The sequence below is a fragment of the Tasmannia lanceolata genome, unplaced genomic scaffold, assembly GCF_043159265.1.
Source record: "Tasmannia lanceolata isolate RefF3 unplaced genomic scaffold, GAP_Taslan_0.1 ptg000011l, whole genome shotgun sequence".
NCBI classification, from domain to species: domain Eukaryota; kingdom Viridiplantae; phylum Streptophyta; class Magnoliopsida; order Canellales; family Winteraceae; genus Tasmannia; species Tasmannia lanceolata.
The window spans coordinates 26,775,279-26,797,311 of NW_027518688.1; the positions used below are offsets into that span (position 1 = coordinate 26,775,279).

At 39.3% G+C, this 22,033-nt stretch overlaps 1 protein-coding gene across 2 annotated transcripts; it reads right to left on the minus strand.

Moving 5' to 3' along the window:
* Positions 1 to 1,658: 1,658 nt before the first annotated feature.
* Positions 1,659 to 20,785, minus strand: LOC143886846 (ENHANCER OF AG-4 protein 2-like). Of its 2 annotated transcripts, none has more exons than XM_077391000.1 (13): positions 20,101 to 20,785; positions 18,919 to 18,995; positions 13,660 to 15,954; positions 13,034 to 13,559; positions 10,701 to 10,809; positions 9,984 to 10,096; positions 9,726 to 9,913; positions 8,397 to 8,949; positions 7,836 to 8,322; positions 7,522 to 7,617; positions 7,332 to 7,442; positions 6,761 to 6,944; positions 1,659 to 1,895 (listed from the first exon to the last, which is right to left on the minus strand). In XM_077391000.1, the coding sequence occupies exons 1-11, from the start codon at positions 20,209 to 20,211 to the stop codon at positions 7,363 to 7,365; spliced, it is 4,635 nt and encodes a 1,544-aa protein (XP_077247115.1). In that variant the 5' UTR covers positions 20,212 to 20,785; the 3' UTR covers positions 1,659 to 1,895; positions 6,761 to 6,944; positions 7,332 to 7,362. The 2 variants fall into 2 exon arrangements, with proteins under 2 accessions (XP_077247115.1, XP_077247114.1); XM_077390999.1 differs by having other exon boundaries at positions 6,761 to 6,948; positions 20,101 to 20,784.
* Between the last annotated feature and the right edge of the window lie 1,248 nt (positions 20,786 to 22,033).

A 22,033-nucleotide genomic window follows, 5' to 3' on the forward strand; every position in this document is an offset into this window, starting at 1 on the left:
GCTAGTAGCAGTAGCCCAAAACGTTCACACCTTCAGCTTCTTTAATATTTGTCAAAAGTGCCCTAAAATGAAAAGACAATCCCTACTTATACTAGCCCTAGATACATAAAGGACAATAATGCTCCTCATATGGGCTATCATATACAACATACTACAAACCCATTCATACACACACAAAGAAAACACCATCCACCCTATGCTAATTAAAACCCATATTCTCTAGCCGGGACCCGCTCTACGTCACTTATCCCCATATTCCACAGCGGATATAATTCGCAATTGGAGGGCAATCATTTGAGAAAGAGATACCAAAAAACGCCCTTCCCCGTTTAGAATGCCCCTCCTAATGGATGGCTAAAACTCAATTTTGATGGCAGTGCTAGAGGAAAACCAGGTTGAACAGGAATTTGACGGCTGATTCGCGACTCCAATGGCCACACTTGTACGTCACCCAATCAGAAGAATCCATGTAACATTGGGCTTCATTAATTGTTTCCGCTCCCACTAGATCAAAGATCCAGCATGGGCACGTGCAACATTGATGGCAGGTCATTGTAGTACAACTGTTTGTATTTGCTGTGATGAAGTTATATCAGGTGGATGTATCACCCAAATAAAGGAACATCTACCGGGAGGAGAGTAGGTAATGATATAATGGCTTGCAGGAACAGGTAACGATAGAATGGTTTGTAGGAGCCATTCTAAAAAAATTGGCTTGTAGGAATAGGTAGTGATAGAATGGCTTGCAGGAAGGCTCACTTGGATGTCAAATGGAAAATGGGAAGAGTCTTGGAAGATTAAAGAAAAGGCAAGAAAAGATATGGTAATAGCAAAGATTGAAAATCCAAGTGTTACACCCTATAAAAGAGGGTGAAGAAGTTGAAATTACTAGGCCCCCAACATCTGAATCACAAAAGTACGGACAAGGAAAAGGTGCCCGAAGTGAGTGGGGCAGGTCAGAAAAAAAGAAAGGGTTGGAAAAAAAAATTTTGCCCAATGAACCCTTGGATGCCAATGTGCCATTGCAAGTTGTCAAATCTCCATATTGGCCGGCAATGGTTGATGTGGTTTGCCCGATAGAGCCATGATATAAGGCACCCTCTTACCACAACTTCATGGGCGAATATTTTGAAGAATATTATGCAATAATTTGAGTGGTATTTACCATAGGTTAAGTATTCATGGAAATTCACGAGTGCTTTGTTGGACGAATACAACAGAGCAGAAGCATGGGGCCTTCAAAATTAAGCCACCCTAGATACACTTCCGAATATGTTTAGAGAAGTGCACCACAGTTTTTTATACAGGCAGAAGCATTGCAGGCAAACCAAAATTTAATTTGATAATAAATACAATTTACTACAGATCAGCATGAATGCAGTTTCACATATTAATCACAGGAGCACCAAAAAATAATTTAAATGGATAAATAAAAGTAACACAAACTGGTGCTTGAATTTGTGGCAAATATGCATGCATTATACATTTCATCATTAAATATAAAAAATGTGCCTGCTATAGATTTGGAACCTAGACAGTATACAGCATTAATCCTTGTGTGTTTCCTATTTTTTCTCATCATGCTTGATTAACACTTAACCAGTGACTTGTCATCGAATACCAATCAAAATTAATCATTTTAATTAGAAATTAGCAGCTAGAAAAGAATGAACAATGGCACTCATATGAAGCTTCTGTATAAGTATAGCTTTTAACACAATAAGAAACACTAGGGAAGATTTCCCAAAAATTTCCTTAAAATAAAGTTCACACTATTTCCCAAAGTTAAAATATGAATCTTCTACTATGAGACCCACAGTTTCTAAAATTTACCTCTACAATTGCAGCACTTCTATCAGCTGGAAGACGTTGCTACTCCTTGATTGGTTCCCAACCTGAAATCATATAAATGATTTTGTTTCATAAAATCATCATTGTTGTTGCCAAAATCTGTAACAGCTCTTTCTAAGGCCCTGTTTGTTTTAGATTATGACAACTGATTGTGGAGTCCCCAACCGATTATTGGACCGAAAATTGCACTAAATTTGAGTCCAATAATTGGTTGGGGACTCCACAATCGGTTGTAATAATCTAAAACAAATAGGCCCTTAGTACAGGATCAGACAGCATATTATTCTGCAAGCAGAAGTCTCTTTTCACCGGATACTATGTGATATATAAAGTGACCAACTCCAAGAGTTGAACCACACAAAAAGAGCACTATTACTACTTAAGATAATCCAAGAAATAAAAAAAGAGAGAGACAACCATGAATATGCTTTTTTTAAGCCATGTTTATATCAGCTTTCACAATGAAAGCTTCCCAAGAGAATAATGCGAAAAAGAGAGAGAGAGTGTGTGTGTGTGTGTGTGTGTGTGTGTGAGAGAGAGAGAGAGAGAGTGTGTGTGTGTGTGTGTGTGTGTGTGTGAGAGAGAGAGAGAGAGAGAGAGAGAGAGAGAGAGAGAGCAATCTAACTTTTTTAAGTAATGTTTATATCAGCTTTCACAATGAAAGCTTCCCAAGAGAATAATGCGAAAAAAAGAGCGATCTAATAATGTGAAAAAAGAGAGCAATCTAATAATGTGAAAAAAAAAGAAAGAGCAACCTAACTTGTAGCTCAGTCTCAAACAGAAGAAATAAAATGAAATCCACCTCCAAAGCATAGCCTAAATCTATAGAAACAAGAAGTTCATGAACAAATAAACTGCACCAAAAATATTACACTAAATTATAATTAGATATATGAAAATCATATCATTAACATGCAAGACATGCTATGAAAATAATACATAACCTTATATAAGGCTGGAATTGTGTTGGTGCAACCTGAAAGACGACAACACAAAGCTTTTCATGTCACGTGCTCGTGACAAGAGACTTCCTAAGTTGCAAAAACATGTCAACAAACTTCGTGTCATAGTAACATTAGGGGCCAAATGAAACATGTCCACATCCCACCCTACTTCTGACATTGGAAGTGGGTGCACCATGGTTGCCAAAGTGGGAAGCGAGTGCGAGAAGCGATGCAGGAAGCGAGAGCAAGAAGCGACGATTTTAGAAAAGAGAAAACGCAGAAAGCAAAAAGCTCTAAAATTAGAGAGGAAACTTGTGAGAAACGTCATTGAAAGCCAGAATGAAGCCTCATTGGAAGCGAACAAGAAGTGTATAGAAAGAGTAGTGTTATAATAGGTTAGGGAAGAAGGGTTAATATAAGTAGGAGTATAAATCGTAAAGAAGACTTTATGAATGATTAGAATTACAAGTTTTACTGATTTATAGTTTCACATTTTTATTCACGTAGATTTAATGTAAAGATTTTTGGAAAAAGATCCACATAAGTTTCATGTAAAACATAAGATGAGTTTTAACTTTTATATACACTTTTTTTAATCGCTCTCCCTCGGCATTATCAAAAAGAGAGAACACTCTTTTAGGGCGGCCCAGTGCACAAGGCTCCCGCTATTGCGGGTTCTGGGGAGGGCTAGATGTACGCAGCCCTTTGCAGAGAGGCTGATTTCGTGACTCGAACCCGTGACCACCATGTCACAATGGACTAATGGAGCAACCTTACCATTGCGCCAAGGCTCGCGCTCTTAGAGAACACTCTTTCAGGAAAAAAATAATTACCTCAAATTAGGTGCGATTCAACACAACATTGTGATCATGAGGCGGAGGGAGATTCATCTAATGTGATATCATGGGTGCACGGGACCAGTTCAGATTTGTGGAGGCGGGCTAGATTTATTGACGAGATATGTGGCGTTGTGATCATGAGAAGGAGAGAGATTGTTTTTCTCACATCCTGAAGAGTGCTAACCAATGTTTTGAAAATCAGAATCGAAACATAAATAGCAATAGGGGCCGAATCATATAGGATCGTAAATCGTATGATTCATTCTGATTTATGCATGTATTAAAAAATATATAAAAAATCCAATAATAATGAAGCAAAAAGCAATTCAAGAGTGGGCTCAGGGGCCGAATCACATCGGATCGTAAATCGTATGATTCATTATGATTTATGTATATATTAAATTATATATACAAAAATCCAATAATAATGAAGCAAAAAGCAATTCAAGAGTGGGCTCCCCCGGCACCGGGCTTTGTGAAGTTTAACTTTGATGGATCTAGCTTGAGGAATCCAGGTCCGAAAGGAATTGCCGGTGTCCTTAGAGAAATGAGTTTGGGGAGGTCATGTGGGCCTTTGCTGGCCCCATAGGAGTAGTCGATGCTACGGAGGCTGAGGTGACGGCAGTTCATCAAGGCTTAAAGATTCTGGTGAGAGACCAATTGGAAAATGTGGTAGTTGAAGGGGACTCTTTTGAACATTATTCGGTGGCTAAAGGGGTAACACAAATACAAAATCACCCTTGGTGATTTGACAGACTATTTGATGAAATGTTTGATTGGATGACTTCCTCTTCTATGGTGTTTCAGCATGTTCGCCTCTCCGCCAACAAGGCGGCGGAAAGCCTAACTAGAGAAAGAGTCTCTAAAGAAATCTTGGCATTTGATTCCCTCCAACCTTGACTCATCCAATTTTATAGTAGCTTTAAGCTTCTATTTATTGTTTCTATTGTATCCTTTGTTTCTGACCATCTTGGTGCTTTTAGCAATAAAATCGGCGGCCATTCAAACAAAAATAGCCAATTATTTATTTATTTTTGAATGGTAAAGTATTTAATATATAAAGAAGAAAGAGGGAATGTACAAGACTGACCAAGAAAGTCAGGAATAAGAGAGATACACCAATAAAAACAACCAAGAAAAATCTAAAAACAAAACTCTCAAGAGGAAGGAAATCAAAAAGCTCTAACACCTGTCTTGAGAATCCATCCCTGGCAAGTCTATCCGCATCAGAATTGGCGGACCTTTTCACATGCTGGAAAATTACCTCCGACCTACCATTGCGATCTCTGATCTCATCAATCCAACGAGCAAATCTCCAAGGGTAGGATTCACCTCCCTTCAACAACCCAATAACGTTAAGCGAATCGCCCTCCACTATAATCTTGGAGAAATCAAGAGACTCAACAGACATTATGCCCTGAAGAGCCGCTTTAACTTCCGCCTCGTTTGAATCAGCAGAACCAATTGGACCAAAGAACGCCCAAATTGTAGCCCCCACCGCATCTCTAAGGAGGCCACCTATTCCTGAGGGGCCTAGATTGCCAATGCTAGATCCATCAAAGTTCAGCCAATTATTTATTTTTCATCCAAATCCATTAATTTAAATAGAAATTGCTATGATTAGTTATTCAATATTTTAATAGGAATTGTTTGCTAACAAACTTGTCACATACTAATAATTTATTTCTCATCCAAACCCTTGCATATGGGTTAGTAATCTTAAAAATAATCGTAGACGTAATGTCATATCAATTCTCAAAGTCTCAAACATCAAATGATGAGTATCAATTATTAAAAAAAAAATGGATAAGCCATCTATGTTGTCCTCATTATAGTCACCACTCACCTAGAGGCAAGTAATGTCCTCAAGCACATGCATTGCACATGACTGGTTCAAACTGGTCGGATTCGTTCGAACCCCTCATCCTTCTCTGTTTTTGTTTCTTCTCACTAGAGGGTTTTTGAAGGTTTCTTCTAATGCAAAAAAAAAGTTGGGTCTTTCGAAAGAAAATCCGATTTTATTTTATACAAAACTCAATTAGGAATACGATTTACAATCGAATCCTAAGATTTCATTAAAAAAATTCGCAAGATTCAAAAATATTAAGATTCAATCATGGGATTCAAATCGAAATCCATAAGATTTGATTGAATCGTAAATCATAACATTTTTGAAACAATGGTGATGACCTCGCTGATGAGTTAGCAAAATTACTAGTGGCTAGATCTTAGATGAATTCAAGGCCTTTGTTGCCCAATGATTTGCCTTTGTAATTTCTTTATTTCTAAATAAAGTTGTGTTATATTTGCAAAAAAAAAATTGTAAATATATGTGTAAGGTAATTCATAGAAAAATTTTCTTGAGTTCTTTATGTCCAGTCTAAGTGACTCAGCCAAGTTGACTCAAATTTGATCATTTGAGTTGAGTCCTGTTTTCAAATTTTAAAAACAATGGCATCTGTTATAATAAGTGGAGAAAAGATAAATACACCAGAGAGTCAAGAGGCAGACCGAGCAGCAGACATTGTCCCTAAGTTCCACAATATCCTGAGAACTTCCACACTAAAAGTCTTCAATTAACATGGCACCAGAAGACAACAAGTATAGAGAATGGCCGGACTTTAGAATAAAATAGGAATTTTCCCATCATTCGAATCATCTGACTGCTCGACTCAAGCTAGCTGCAAATTGATTCTATCTCATTCACGTGAGACATCTATTCTTTGTATGATCCTTCAACAGACGCATTAATATTTCAATACTCCCCATTAATAAGTCTTTCTTTTATTCCAAGCATTTCTTGTAAAACAACCGGACTTTAGAATAGTGAAATGGCATCGATAATGCAAGTAAAATTGTACGCAGCACTAAAACACTGCTAAATTATGCCCAATGAGATTGTATCATAAAAACAATTTAGTTTTCTGTCCCATGCTTATCTTGCTTTTCTACCCATGGATTTTTTTTGAGTATAATATAATGCATATCCTGGTTCTAACACATCCATTAGATTGGTTTTTTCATGTATCACCATTTCTAACCAAAATTCATCATGCAACATCATAGTGCCTCAATCACAAAAGATACAAAATTACTAATCACAAAAATGCAAAGTGCGTGACTTACACTTGGCAGTGATGTCTGTTGGATGCAGTTGTCAGGAAAATTTACAATATACACAATCCTGCCAAGTGTATCCGTAAGATCTCAACACCATCATCTAGTGCATCGGGCAATTTGAAAGTCGAGACAAACCGCTCCTTCTGAAAAAGTATGGGATGCAAGCATACAATTCAAAGTGTAACCCCGCCTGCCTATAACAGAAGTACTTGTTAGTCCAACAATTTGAGGTTATAAAATAGAAGAAGGATATAATGAAGGGCGCCCTTGCAAAAACCACTTTCGAGGGCGACCCGATTGGTCAGTTTCATCAAAGTGCATTTAAGATGGCGCCGAAAAAAGTGGATGGTGCAGCAAAAAATGGAAACGGCTTTGACTTTTGCTAAAACTGACCAATGGGGGCACCCTTGAAGTTGGTTTTTGCAAGGACACCCTTCATTCTATCATTCCTCTATAAAATAACTAGTGAAGTTTCAGTAAGAAAAACGTGAGCAACCAACAACTTCCTTAAAATTTTCAGGAGATGGAAAAGAATGGAAAGGCATAATTACTTTATCAACAAAATAGAAAATCTCACCAAAATTCAAAACTATATTTGAGAATAACTCTTAAGCTGGTCTCCAACAATTAAGAGCAGAGATATCTGGTCTGCACGGTAAGATCTGGGTCACGCCATGACTTGGAGGAACTACAAACACCAAATCATCAATAATGTTTAACCGGAAAATAACAGAAACTCTAGAACAGCAGTGCAAGTCAATGCCAACCTGGAATTTGAACTCCGGATGCAAGAGGGTGATGTACAGGAAGTTGATAACCTGTAGGATTAGGGAATGGTCTTTCCATGGGTGAACGGAAGAATCCTGCGATAAAAATTTTTAGAACAGTTCTCTCCTGAAGGAAGACTAGTATCGCAAACATATGCCAATCATCAATGGAGAACAATATACACCTGGATCTAAAAATGATATCACGCATATTTTGGTCTTAATTTATTATGTTGAAGAAAAGGTCGATAAGTTTTCTTCGCATGAACAATTCTGGAGATCTGTGACATTCAATTAGAAGAGACACCACATACCTTCCTGGACAAAAGGTGCAGCAGAAAATGATGGCGTCCTCCCTCCAGCCACCCAAACACCATGCTGATTATCGGGACTAGCCCTCCAATAATCATCAGTGACATATTTCCTCCGTCCATTAGGAATGGATTGTGAAGAGTAAGGATGGTATGGTTGCTGTGCATGTTGTTGGACTGTGGGCTTCACATATGATAAATGATTGGATGGTGGTTGTGCGGTGGGAATGGGTTGGTAAGGTCTCTGTTGGAAAGGTGCACTAGCCGGTTGAAACTGTTGGTTGGAATAAAAAGATTGTGGCCGTAAATACACGTCATTATGACCATGTTCGAATGATCTCGAGGAACCATAGCCAGGCACATCCTGTGTATGGCCAATCCCTGTCGTCCCAAAAGAAGGTGACAGCCGAGGAACCATCTCTCTTTTCAAGGCAGAATTAACGTTGCCCTGAAGAGGAGCATCTCCACTCATTTGCCAAACTTGGTTTCCCTGTGAACAAAATTCGGAGACTGTAACATTTATACCGATGAAAGAAAACCCAAACAAATAGACTCGAGACTTACACTTGGGGTCCCACGATATTCTTGAGATGCAGAAGGATGATACACAAATGGTGGTGAAGTGGAAGGAGGCAGCGGCGGAGGCGGCATTGATGGTGGAGGTGGAAGTGATGGTAGAGGTGGAGGTGGCAGATGTGGTGGAGGTGGTGTTGGAGATAATGGCGGAGGGGGTGGAGGGGGTGAAGGAGGAAATGGTGGGGGTGGGGGTGGGGGTGGAGAATCTAAAGGTAATGGCGGAGAACCCAAAGGTAGAGGTGGTAGCTCAGTAAGACTATTAGACACTGATTCAGAAATTCTATCGGAACCATTCCCAGTTACGGCTCTTTCATCTTTAGACGGCGCTGATACATCTTCCATTTCAAGCTCTCCATCCACCTCCTCTAAAATGTGGTGGCGCCTATCACTTGGAGTGACAGCACATGTGTCTGGCTCCTCTAAAGCACTGGCAGGTTCCATTGGTGATTCAACACCAGTATCCTTGCATAAACTGCTGGGAAGATCTTCATCTTCAAATACATGAGAAGATAAAAATCCAGGCAACTGAAATGTTGCATTGCTGAAAAAATTACCAAAAAAGTCAAGGAAAAAGTCAGTTATGTAATAGACCTTCATGTTCAATAGCTTGTAAAACAAGAAAGCTAGATGTTGTGTATGAAATATGAATAACTAGTAAAAACCCCATTCCTCGAAAACAGGGTCGAAAAACGCTCGGTGGCGAGAGGTTGATGAGCAGGGATTTGTTCTAGTTGGCCAAGCAGCCATCTCTCGTCTTCGCTAGAGAGGGAGTAATTAAAACTTAGAAAAATGCACATTCAAAACAAGGGTGATACGAAAAACCAGGCACCTAGAAAATGCCCTCATGTTAGTGATAAAGAGCATCCTCTGGTGAGGGAAGGTAATGGGCTCTAGTCCCATTGTTGCCAATAAAATTAAGTGTACACACTGAAATTTTCAGGACAGGGAGGGAACCCTTTGAACCATTCGAAAAGAAAAAAAGAGTGAACCCTTTGCAGAAGCTCATCCTCAAGCTAGTCCAACATGAACTCGTACCACCTAGAAAATGCCCTCATGTTAGTGATAAAGAGCATCCTCTGGTAAGGGAAGGTCATGGGCTCCAGTCCCATTGTTGCCCATAAAATTAAGTGTCCACACTGAAATTTTCAGGACAAGAAGGGAACCCTTTGAACCATTCAAAAAGAAAAAAAGAGTGAACCCTTTGCAGAAGCTCATCCTCTAGCTAGTCCAATATGAACTCATACCATCTAGCCAGGAGGGGAAAGGCAAAATAAAGGCACCGGAACAAAAGTGGAAAATATAAAAAGTAACACACACCTCCCATACTCATCAACAAGCATGCCTTCCATTTCTCTTATTGGATCGTCCACGGCACGCTCAGCACGAGATGGGCGTCTAAGAAAAAATCCAGCAGTCATATCATCATTCGAAACTCCAATGTCATCCATGTAGCGTCGAAGGAGCGATTCCGGTAGGATTTTCCGCTCAAGCCATAACCTCAAAACCTGAGAAGGAGAAGTGGTTATCTCCCCGAGGCTAAAGAGATCGTTTTACAACCAACAGAAATATTATTACCTTGTGACATTGGCGACGGTTCTCGCGAGCACCAGCCCCGGGTGGAGCAGCAGCACCTAAAAGGCGTGGCAATGCTGCTTGTACAGTAGGAATGTATGAGGCTCCAGCAATGCCTAAAGAAATATCAAACAGACATGAAACGGATAGTGAAATTATTGATATGGATCCAATTTTTTTTAAATCATAAAAACTCGAAGAATGAGTATATGAACTGCAACCACAACTCCACCAAAGCAATTGAATAGAACAGTGGTCATGGCACAAAATATGGAGCTAATGTTTGCAGATTGTTGATTAGTATTACTCATGGATTTAAATTTCGGTTTCGGTCCCGGCCTTGGCCAAAACCGAAATTTCGGCCAAAATTTGGAAAAAAAAAATTGAATTTCATTTTTAATCAGAAAATTCAGCCGAAATTACCAGTACATTTTTTTTAAGAATCATTTTTTTCTGAAATTTGGACAAGATCCGAAATTTCTGGTTTTGTGCATTTCGGTTTCGGTCCCAACCGAAATCTGAAATTTCGGTATTTCGGACGAAATTTAAAACCATGGTGGTACTTAAAATTCATATTTGATCAAGAAACACATTCTGCAGAGAGAACATACACTATACAGTCATGGGTAATACTGAGATCCAAAAGTAGCGATGAATAAGGAATAAAAGAAAAAAACCACCACAAGTTCAAAGTTACAGCAATCTTTCAAATGTACATACCTTTTTGACTATGTGAACATTGTGTGATAGAATCCACAAGAAAGAACAGGTCAACTCTACGATGAAAACTGGGTTCATTCTCCAACTTCCGAATGAGGAGTTCCACAACCTGTGTGCAATCAAGCATTGCACATTGCCAACACAGAGTAAATTCAACACAACAGAGGAGTGCACATTGCCAATGCAGAGTAAATTCAACACAAGGAACAGGTATCAAACCAACACAAGACGGCAGTAATCTTAACTTATTTAATGTTACTTCTTTCACAAAGAAATCTGAATTCTATATTGCAATATTTTGAATTTTAACAGGGTTGTGGGTTTTTTGACAAGCATTTCTTGCTCCTTATATTGAACCATCCCAAAGATTTAGAAACAAAGGCAAACCAGGAGTCACAACAGCTTCTTGAGAACCTTGTTTTGTGCTTTACTTGGCAATTTTAGTAATTATGTAACAGACCATCAGAATGTTCCTACTGAAGAAACCAGTTGTAATATGGTGTCTCATATGACACTCCACAACCACCAATTATTAGCAGATGGCAAGTAAAATAGCTTTCAGATATCATCTTCACAGAGATAAACTGCAATGGTTCAATATGATTAGATGGGCATAATGGTAATTATCACCGAGGATTAAATGAAATTCTTGTTGATGAAAGAATTATGTTACAATAAAGGAATTTAGTACAGATTTACGAGAAGGGATTGAATGAACTTTGGAACAATTCCATAGCTCAGAATTATCTTTATTTAGACTTTTCATCACCAATCTGAAACGAATACAAGACATTCCCCTTGGGAAAATTACACAAAAAGAGTTCTGTAAATGTCATTGCAAGTTTATAAGAGCTAAGAAGAAAAGAAATGGGTACAAAGAAAAACACATTGAAAGAAGCGAATTCAACTATCTGAAACAAAAGGTCTCACAAGATTATAGAAACAAAAAGGTTTATTCATTTTGTATTTCAAATACAAATTAAGCACAAAAAGAACCACATCAAAACAAGTGAAAATTGATGTACCTGAACCACGACAGTTGCTGAAGGGCGAAAGAAGACCAGTGAGGTAAACAGTGATGATCTAGTTCACGTCTGGAAGTCCAAGTTGGGGAGTCCTTTCGTTGATCTAGTCACACACAAGCAGTGATGATCTAGTTCGCATCTGGATGTCAAATCTTCGCCCCATGGCCTTTAAAAGGTAGAAATTTATGGAGGTTGGCTTTTTTCGGCTACAATCAGGGTGATTTGGAAAGAACAGAAGAATCGCATCTTCATAGACAAATCCAGAGGGACCCACTGTATCTTTTGGCAAGCTATTTCGAAGACCAATATTTTGTTTTTGTTTTTTTTTTCAGGGAGGGAGGGATTCCTTCCATGATTTAGGGGTGTTTCCAATCATGATCTAAGGCCTTTCTGGTGTGAGATCCATAACAGCCATGAGAATCCATCCTTTCCTACTCGTTGGACCCCTCCTGATGTTGGAATGCTGAAGTGCAACTCATAACTTCGATTGTAGAACTTAACTTCGATGATTCAGGTACTACTAAGTGGGCTTTCTCTAGACCTATCAGAATAAAGGATTCGAATGATGCGGAAGTAATAGCTTTCTTGCATGGTCCTCGTCTGGTTGATCCTAGTGATATTGGTCATCTCATTGTTGAAGGTGATTCCTTAAATGCAATCTGATGGACGAATCGAAGTTGTTCCTACCATTGGAGACTCACCGATGCAATCAAAGAAATCCAAGAGTGCATTAGAGGGCCACCCAGTGCAGTTTCAGCATGTTTGCTAGTCTATTAATAGTGATGCCTATTGGCTGGCCCATTCCATAATAGATAGGACTCTCCTTGAGCTTTTCGATCTTCTCCCTCCATAGTTATTCTTTTGGTTTTCGACATATTTTTACCTAGTTTTTGTTTGCTTTGTTTTCTATTTTCCCATCTCAGTATATTCGGGACCGTTACTTTTTCAGTTTGCCATTTCTCATTCCCATTCAAGGAAAAAAAACAAGACAGCTGCTAAAACCAGTTTAGCCGAGCCCAAATAAAGCGCAACGTTTTAACATTTCAACATTGTAGCTGCTACAAGCTATACATCATATTACATTTCAAAACTTCGCTACAAGTTATTACACGGAAAGGTTATAACATTATTGGAATCGGTAACTGTTGTTCAACAATCAAATCACAGACAAAATGGGGGTGAATATTAACTTCTCATGTGAGTACTTTTAAATACTGTGTAGTTTTAACTTTTAACAAAGAGGCAATTTAAAATGATGAGAAAGGATAAGGAACAAGATAAATAAAATTGCAATGTTAATAAGCACACCTCACTGGCAATGCCATACTTGGCACAGTCTATGGCAAGGCGGGTTGCACGCCCAATACTTTCTTTTGTCCTAGACAAAGTCTCTATCATTCCTTCAAAAGCATCACGAGCAACAGCGGCTTCAGTACCACCACTCAATGAACCCCCATGTGCTCGGTATTCTGGACTAACTCCACCCTCCTCATATCCTTCAGGATCTATATCATGTTGTAATAAAAGCTGACGGAAATGACCAGATGGGGAAGCTAAAGTATGGCCATAGGACCCCTTCGTATCCTGTTGTATATCAATGCCAGATGAGGAAGGCAGAATCACAGAAACATGGCTGGGACTCGTCCCCTGGCCCACAGGCGAGCCCGGGGTGGAAATAAAAGCGGGAATAGCATTGTCATGGGGTAGAGTTTGAGATTGGGCTTGTCTCATCTTTGCCTGAGCAGCTGCAATAAGATGCTTCATAGACTTAACAGAATCTGTGAATTTAGAATCTGTCGATGAAGTAACTTTCTCATCTTTAACAAGATCAAACCTGCAATAGGAAAAAGGGAGTTATATTCAAATTAAATACACAAGGACAAACAAATAGTGGGCAAATTTTTTTTAAAGTAAACAGTACAAGTTCTACATACTGTTCCCATAGCAAACTCTCTCTTATAGTACTGGGTTCCACTGATCCAGCAATGTCAGACCTTAAATTGGTCTTCGTCGTAACCTTTAATTTGTCAGATGAGGAAGATTGCTTATTCCTTTGTGTCATCACTTGGTTATGAGAACGGTTTAAGCTATCAGAAGCCAAACTAGAACCTTTGGACGACCCAGGTGGGGCCTTCTTCACTGTAGCAGCACCCAATGGTTTAATATGGGGCTTGATGGTTTTATGCTCAACCTGCTTGAATGGATCAACCAACCCAAGTGAGTTGTTTGGCGAAAGGATGGTTGGTTTACCCTCCTTGGGAGATAATTTGTGAGGTTCTAGCTTCCCAGGACTATGGGAAACATTGGCTTCTGTACCTCTTTTTGGCTTCTTCTCTTTAGTTTGCTTTGGACTTGGCGAAACGGACTGGCTCAGAATTTTCACAGGGGATATCCTATCATTGGAAGATCGGTCATCAAGTCCTTCTGGACTAAAATTTCTAACCATGACATCTGTAGTATTTGATTGAGAATGGCTAGGATTTTCTTGGTGCATATTGTTAGTGTGAACAGAATCTGACACATTTGAAGCTGCCACATTCGAAATGCTCGCAGATCCTCTGTGAACTGGAGTTCTACACTCTGCTCCATCCTCCACATCATCAAGTGGATAATATGATCTCCTCCTGGAATGGACTTTAATATCGGAGGGCGTATTGAAATTAGAAGTCGATTTGTCATTTTTCATTAGCTTGGAACTTTTTTCAGGTGTCTCTCCAGAAGCTTTACTGGCACAATCAGATATTGCCTCCAATACCCGGCGACGGCGCTTCGTAAGGGGTAGTACAGCCTCGTCACCAGGTAAATGACTTCCAACACTACATGTTTCAGTTCTTGATACCAAACAATTTTCATTTTTGACACACGATGTGGATGTCTTACTTTCAAAAGGTTCATCTCCTTTATTTTCCACAACAGCAGAGCATGTGGAATCACTCTTTCTGCTAACTAAAATTGACCTCTCAGCCAAACCATCACCTCCAGTCACGTGCCTTGATCTTTTGGCCGGACGTGAATCTTCAAGGATAGCTTTCTTATCTTTTCTATCACTGAGCTGAGTCCTCTCTTTCCTTTTCCTGCAATCTCCAGATGATAGACCCTCGGCATTGTCCTGTTCTGCAGAATTGTCTAATGTTTCTTTCTTATGATAACGAGCTCCATGAGAGTTATCTGCTCCTTCCAAATGCTTCTTAGCTTTCGACAAGTTCTTGGCTCTCTTTGCAATGCCATATTCCTGTTCTGCAGAATTGTCTAATGTTTCTTTCTTATGATAACGAGCTCCATGGGAGTTATCTGCTCCTTCCAAATGCTTCTTAGCTTTCGACAAGTTCGTGCCTCTCTTTGCAATGCCGGCGTCTGTATCTGATTTTGAAGCATGTGGAGATGATTCTCTCGTACCAGCAGTCTCCCGTTTTGGTTTACGAACAACCTTTGCTGACCTATGACCATTCACTGTTACCTTGTGTCCACCACCAGAAGTTTTAGCACGAAAGGACAAAGCCAATGGTGGAGAACCCTCATGTTGATCATCAACGAGACACGCAGGAGGGTCTTCCTCGGGGTCTTCCTCAACATCAGAGAGACCATCACTTTTACTAACATCAAAGCCTTTTGGATGACCCTCTGCCTTGGCATGTTCAGGAATCATTTCCCCGCCATTTCCACCAATAATGTCAGGATGAGTACTAGAAGAAATCTCTCCCTTAAGCAGGTTGGAACTAGAAGTGTGCTTTGTGATGGAAACTGTCCCTTTGTTTGTTAAGTGTGCACCTTCATTGGATGTTTTATTCCCTTTCTTAACAGACAAATCTGGAGACGATTTAGGTACTACATTATGTGAAATACTTTGCTTTACATTGATAAAGACAGGGTCACCGCGGGTCCGTGAACAGCGTTCCAACCCACGAACCTCATCATCAGGGCCCCGCTTATTGACACTTTCCCCCTGTTCAAGCGTATCAACCTCATCTTTTAACTCAGCCACTTTATGAGGTTCCGCATTTTTGCTATCATGTACACCATCAGTTAATGAAGGCACACAAGCAAGGGCTGTTATGTCAACATCCTCTGCAGAATCACCTAAATTTTTTTGTCGTAATTCCTCAAAAGCCTCACAAATCTCCTTGAAGGCACTGGCAAAATAATTAACAGTCTTGCCTTGACACCGAGCTGACAACTTATTCTTCACTTCATTAGTAAATGCCTGAATATCAGTTGGCGCAACAAAAGCACTGCATGAAAAAAGAAGAAACAGGCAATTAAACGGGTTAAGTGAACTGTCAACAAGAAAAAAGAAACCAGCTCCATCAAGTTGTTAAAATGTGAAAGCAACTGACAGAAGTTCAAAAAATGGAAAGGCAGATGAAAAAATAAAATTGCGCTTTCAATAATATTTACAAATTCAGGGCAAGAAGATATTACTACAAGATTTCAGGTCTGGAATAAGCTGAAAAACTGATGAAATCCATAGAAAAGGAAACTAATAACTCAATATATCAGTCAAATGCCAAATTTGTGAACAAATTAATCTCTTAACAAATTATTGGAAAATGTTAGCTCCATTATTTTGAAAATCTTACGATTTACGATTCAAATCTTACAACTCATTTCAAATCGAATCAAATCAAAAACATTTTTAAAACAGACTCGTCAATTGCCTTTTAATATGACTCTAAAAATACAATTTTACCCTTAAAAGGTTTTTAACGAATCATTAAAAATTGTAAAAAAAAATATTAGGTCCATCTTTCTATTGCAGCGAACTCTAACTCCTAGACCCACCTCCACAAACACCCACAGTATCCCTCGCCTTTGTTATCGTCTCGTCAGCACTTTCGTCATCAACTCTTGCCGGCCCCTATTTCGAATCTCACATTATTTTCTTCATCTTATCTCCACTGCAAATTTCTCCAATGGGAAAACAAAGAAAACCCATTTTGTCTTTCATCTTTCTTCATTTAGGGTTTTCTCCATTCTTTTCTGCCTCACATCTGTTTTTCTAATATGGGTCCTTGTTTCTTTTTCTCCTTTTTTTTTGACGAGTTTGGGTAAATTTTCTCTTCTCTTCTTGCTTATGGTTTTACTAGGTTCTCTATCTTCTCCTCATAATTCCAACATGCTGAATCTAGAAGTTACTCCTTTCATATACCGTCATCATCTCATCTGACGATCGGTCGTTGGTTCAAGCACAAGCGGGAAGCGAAGGTCCTCGGGAAAGCGGGAAGGGTCAGGGAAGCAACGGGGAAGCGTGAAATAATTGAAAAATGACAAAATTTAAAAACAAGTAAATTCTAGTTTCCAACCAACATAAGCAATTTGAATCCAACCATCATAAATTACATGCAACATGTGCTTAAAAGAAAATCATTGTCTGTTGAAAGGCCTGTGTTGACCAGTGCCTGACTATATGAAAAGAAAATTTAGAGACCTAATTATGAGATTTTTTTTACCAAGCTTTTGGGATTTAATAGTGTTTTGACATGACAGAATTTGGGAGATGATATCACCACTACTGTATTTTGATGATCGCACTCCTCACTTTATTAAAAGTCAAGTATGGCCCGCACCATAGGATGATCCAAACCGTCCATTAGATGGGCCACGACTTAAATAGGTAGTGCCCCAAAAAATATTTCCATAGGTTGATCCTAACCCTCCGATCTATAGTGGGGCTGAATATTAGAGGGTTGATTCTAACCTTCAACCCCCCACCCTATCTCGTTTGGGGAAATAGAGGGAACACTCTCAGGCACCTCTAAGCGCAAAATCAAAACAACGGTTGTCGCATCATCCACCATGCATGGAAGCACATGAGATATTGGTCAATCGGCTCCATGAGTCCAGTTCATTGGCTCACAGGGTTCCGGGGACAACGATATACGATCGCCTACTGACTGGATCTGGAGGTTAGGGATGCTTGCCAATGTACTACCACCAGCCCGGATGTTTCTGGGTTCAATAGGGATATCAATTTGCCCTTCAAGCCCTCTCTCTCTCTCTCTCTCTCTCTCTCTCTCTCTCTCTCTCTCTCTCTCTCTCTCTCTCTCTCTCTCTCTCTCTCTCTCTCTCTCTCTCTCAAACACAATATTCAATTTGTCATTGAACAAACAAGCACTTAAATCCTTTACAATGGAGTTAATGGGCACGTAGAAGGTCTAGTGTGCTTCAAGGTTTAAGAGAGTCCTTTTTTAGATAGAGTCAGACTACACCCCCAACTTCCTAAGGCAACATCCAAGTCATGGGGGGTAAACGCGTGCTTCCTAATTGATAGGAAAACCCTAGCAAGGCATGGAAGCCCTAGGATCCTTGGGGGTCTATAAAAGGTCTAGGCCTATATCCATTTTAGAATGATATTTGGTGGAACATGGCAGAGTAATTTTGGAACGATACTTGGGAAGAATTCTTTAGGTGAAAGACTTTCAGATTTGACAACATTTTTTTTTGAATGGTCAACAACAACAACACTTACTTATAGAGCATTCAAGAAACAAGATTTGATAATTAGTTGATTTCTAATCATAGATTCTTAGGAATGGATTAGATAAGAAGTTGTGTAAGAGGAAGAGTAGGTGACGTTTCTTAGTTGTGTCTTTTTATAGGGCATTGCTGCGTATGGGAAGTAGCAATGCTTCAAGTGTGAACCATGGAGTATAATCCTCCTTTTATAGTGGATAACCTCAGCAGGACTGCAGCAACATACAAATTCCCACTGGTAGCCATCTCCAACATTAGAGTCCAAGAAACATAATCCTCTCCTATACCAGTGGCTTCATGGATGATTGGCCTTCAGGCCCTTTTTCTTGAGCGTGCCATCTTATGACAAACATATTCTTTCGCGATCTACCAAGGATATAGGAGAGGGTCATCAGAATTTTGGAAGATGCAAATATTTTAACCAGTGTTATAGAAATGGCTAGTACAAACGTGCTTCTGGGGCAACTTCGGTAGGACTCAACTAGCTTAGACATTTGTAGGGGATTTGTTAGGATAAAATTCATACTTTCAAGTAGATTGTCATAGTTCTCATTATCTTTTGTTTTATTAACAAAACCAAGCAAAATAGACTTTAAAAAGCAAGATTTCCAATAGGCACAAATTTTCAGATGCAAAGGTACAATCAAATTCTACATGGTGAAGTCTAAGTTAAGCATTCTACGAACGAAAAGTATTAAAGGAGTCAATAAATGGAAACTTACATTTCAGCCGTTCCAAAGAACTGAACAAAATATTTCTTAGGATCTGGCGACCGGTCCCAATCTTCAGGCCTGCTAATCTGCAAACAAATATTAATAAAAACAATATGAGACACCATCAACCATTGACAGATGCAAATAGATGGGAAGTTAGAAAAGGTAGCATTAGCTTAGAAAAAAATGAAAAGAATTATCCCAGCGAAATTAAGAAAAAGCCACACCCCAAAAAATGAAATGATTTTGTTAACGAAGACACGCGTTAAGGTGCATTGGAAACTTAATTTTATATTGAGACTTTTTTTAATCAAAACATGTGTAAAAGTCTCAATACATATGTAAAATGATTGCAAAATTAAGTTCCCAATGTACCTTAACGAGTGCCCTAATAGCAAAACCCAAATGAAAACGGAGAAACTAAGATAATGAGTGGGGAAATTTTGTTACGTGCCTAATCAGCCGTAATGCAGATAAACAAAATAAAAATAGAGAAAAGAGGGAGAGAGGTTGATTCGAGGCAACATGACCTCCTAATGGCTCCTCCTAATGGCTCGATTCGAGAGGAACCATACTCTCCTAGAACAAAGTCTCCTTTGTGCTGTGAATTTCTTCTTTCTCCGTTTCATTTGAAATACAACTAATTAAATACAAACACAAAGGTAGTTTAAGTGTTTAACTACACATGAACTACCCATTTTCCCACTTAAAAGACACATAAGCAACACAAACATCCACTACCCTAAAACCCATAAACCATAACTAAATAAAAATTACAGCAATAACTAAATAAAAACTACATCACATCCATCTCACATACATCATAAGAAATGCACATAACATAATTTTGTGGAAATATATAAAACACAATGAGACCCTAAATCCAACTAACAAATCAAGAACTTTCTCGTACATCCAAACCAGAGATTAAATCAGAGAATTAAAGCAGAAAAAGGATATAGAAAGGGAAAAAAAGTCTAGCAAACCCTTAAAACCTAGATTCCAGATATATGACTATGGGAAAGAAAGATGCAATTAATAAACAACCGATTCCCATGAAATCCATAACCAAAACCCTACCTTTTCAGTTATTGAACGAACAAATGAGAAGAAAATTGCTAAGTAGGAAAAAATAAAACTGGTGATCAATCAATCAAAACAAAAACAGAAAAAAAGAGTAAGAAATCATACCTTGGCCGGCCAAGCCGGAAAACCCTTAACTTTCGCGAGAACAAGATCCCCCAAACTCAACTGGTTTTTTGCTTTAGAACGATTTGCTCCCTTTTTACGCCCAGGGGCCATGGCGAGAGAAACTCTAAATCTAAATCTAAATCTAAATCCAATTCCAAACTCGTTGATTAGAAACCCTAAAATTTCTCACAAACTAACCACGAATCCCGTTTGCAGAATTTATGCCCTCGCGAGTGCATGCAACGAGAAGGGGCGGGGAATGAAGGGGTTAAGATGGCAGAATCGGACGGTCAGGATTAATCGGAGAGGAATTAGGGTTCTGCATTTCAACGGTGGAGATTGGAATAGAGGGGTTGCGGAAGGCGAAGGAGAGTGCCAGAGAGAGAGCGGAGAGAACGAACTTGGGGGCATGAGAGAGGGGAGAGAGTATGCTTGTGTAGTTGTGTTATTGGGTCTGATATTTAACCCTGGTTTGTTGTGTCGACCGTCTTTTAACCGTGGTTAGCTTCGCCGCGGGGGCTCGAATGAAATTATGAAATGCTGGTGTGGTTATGGAGTAATTATATGGTTAGAGTCGTCTGACTGGAAGACAACCTAGACGAGCCTTTGCGTCGGGTTGAGACCGACCCGAACCAACCCGGATTTTTAAGCTTACCCACCAAAAAAAAAAAAATCATAAAAAAATGTTGGGTTTCGCTTGGATAGGGTTGCCCAAACCCTCAGCCAGGTTGGGAAAATTCAGCCCGAACCCAACACGACCCGACTTTTTTTCGGGCTGGGTCGGGTTGAGGCCAACCAAACCCAACCCGAGTTGGAAAAAAAACAAATCGAAAGAGAAAAGAGAGAGAAAATTGATTTGCTTCTTCTACTTGAGGGGGGCCTCACTACTCCCATATAATGTTAGAGTTTGTCCCGCCAAAATGCATGCTGCAATCTTCATAAATCTGCCATTGTTGCTCCTCTTCGTATCCAGGTTAATAGAGATCAACCCATGTGCTCATATCCCGCAATGACGCCTTAGACGAAAAAGATGCAAAGTAGATCAGCGGAGATACTAGTGGTTGCTAAGGAATTTTCTCAAGAAAGGTGAAAAAAATAAGAAACTTGGGTTAGGGTTGCATACAGAAGGAGACGATGGTGGGAGACGGGGAAGGATGATGGTGTCTGACAAGAAGTGAGGGGAGGAAACGAAAGGCTGGGTCTCTCAGAACGTAAAAAATAATAATGCAAAGAGGGGTAAACAAAGTAAAGTGATATATTCACCTCCTCCCTCTCCCCATTTTTCTTTTACTTGGAACAACCATCACCTGGCTATTTCTGCTTGTTCTTTTACAATAAAACTGGCTGTCACAGATTAAAAGAGGGACAAATATGTCATTTCTATAAATAGCATGTTATAAATTGAGGAAAAGACAGGCCGGGTCACCCAAAAAAAAGTAACAATTAATGTAAAGAGAGAGTAAACAAAATACTAAAAATTAGGAAAAAGACGTGTCGGGTCTCCAAAAAGTCAATAACATTTAATGCAAAGAGAGAGATAGTAAATAGAAGGATCAATTACTGCTGCATGCTGGACAGTTGAAAAAATGACTAGAAAATGTTGAGTTTTGAAAAAACACTAAGAAATGCTACTTTATTAAAAAAAAACTTTTTAGGACGAAAATACCCCTCAATTTACTTTTATCTCTCTTCTTGGTTTTACCTTTTACTCTTTTACTTGCAGGTTTTACTCCGACGCATTTGTGTGAAACAGCCTTATTTTCCGGCGATAGAAGCCTTCTTCTCCGGCGAAACAACGTCATTTCTCCGGCGAAACCTACTCTTTTCTCCGGCAATACGTAACATGGTAAGCCTGAAATCTCATTCTCCCTCTCTCTCTATATTTCTATTTCTTTTTTCAAAACTCCATCTAACATCATCTCCTTCTCTCTCT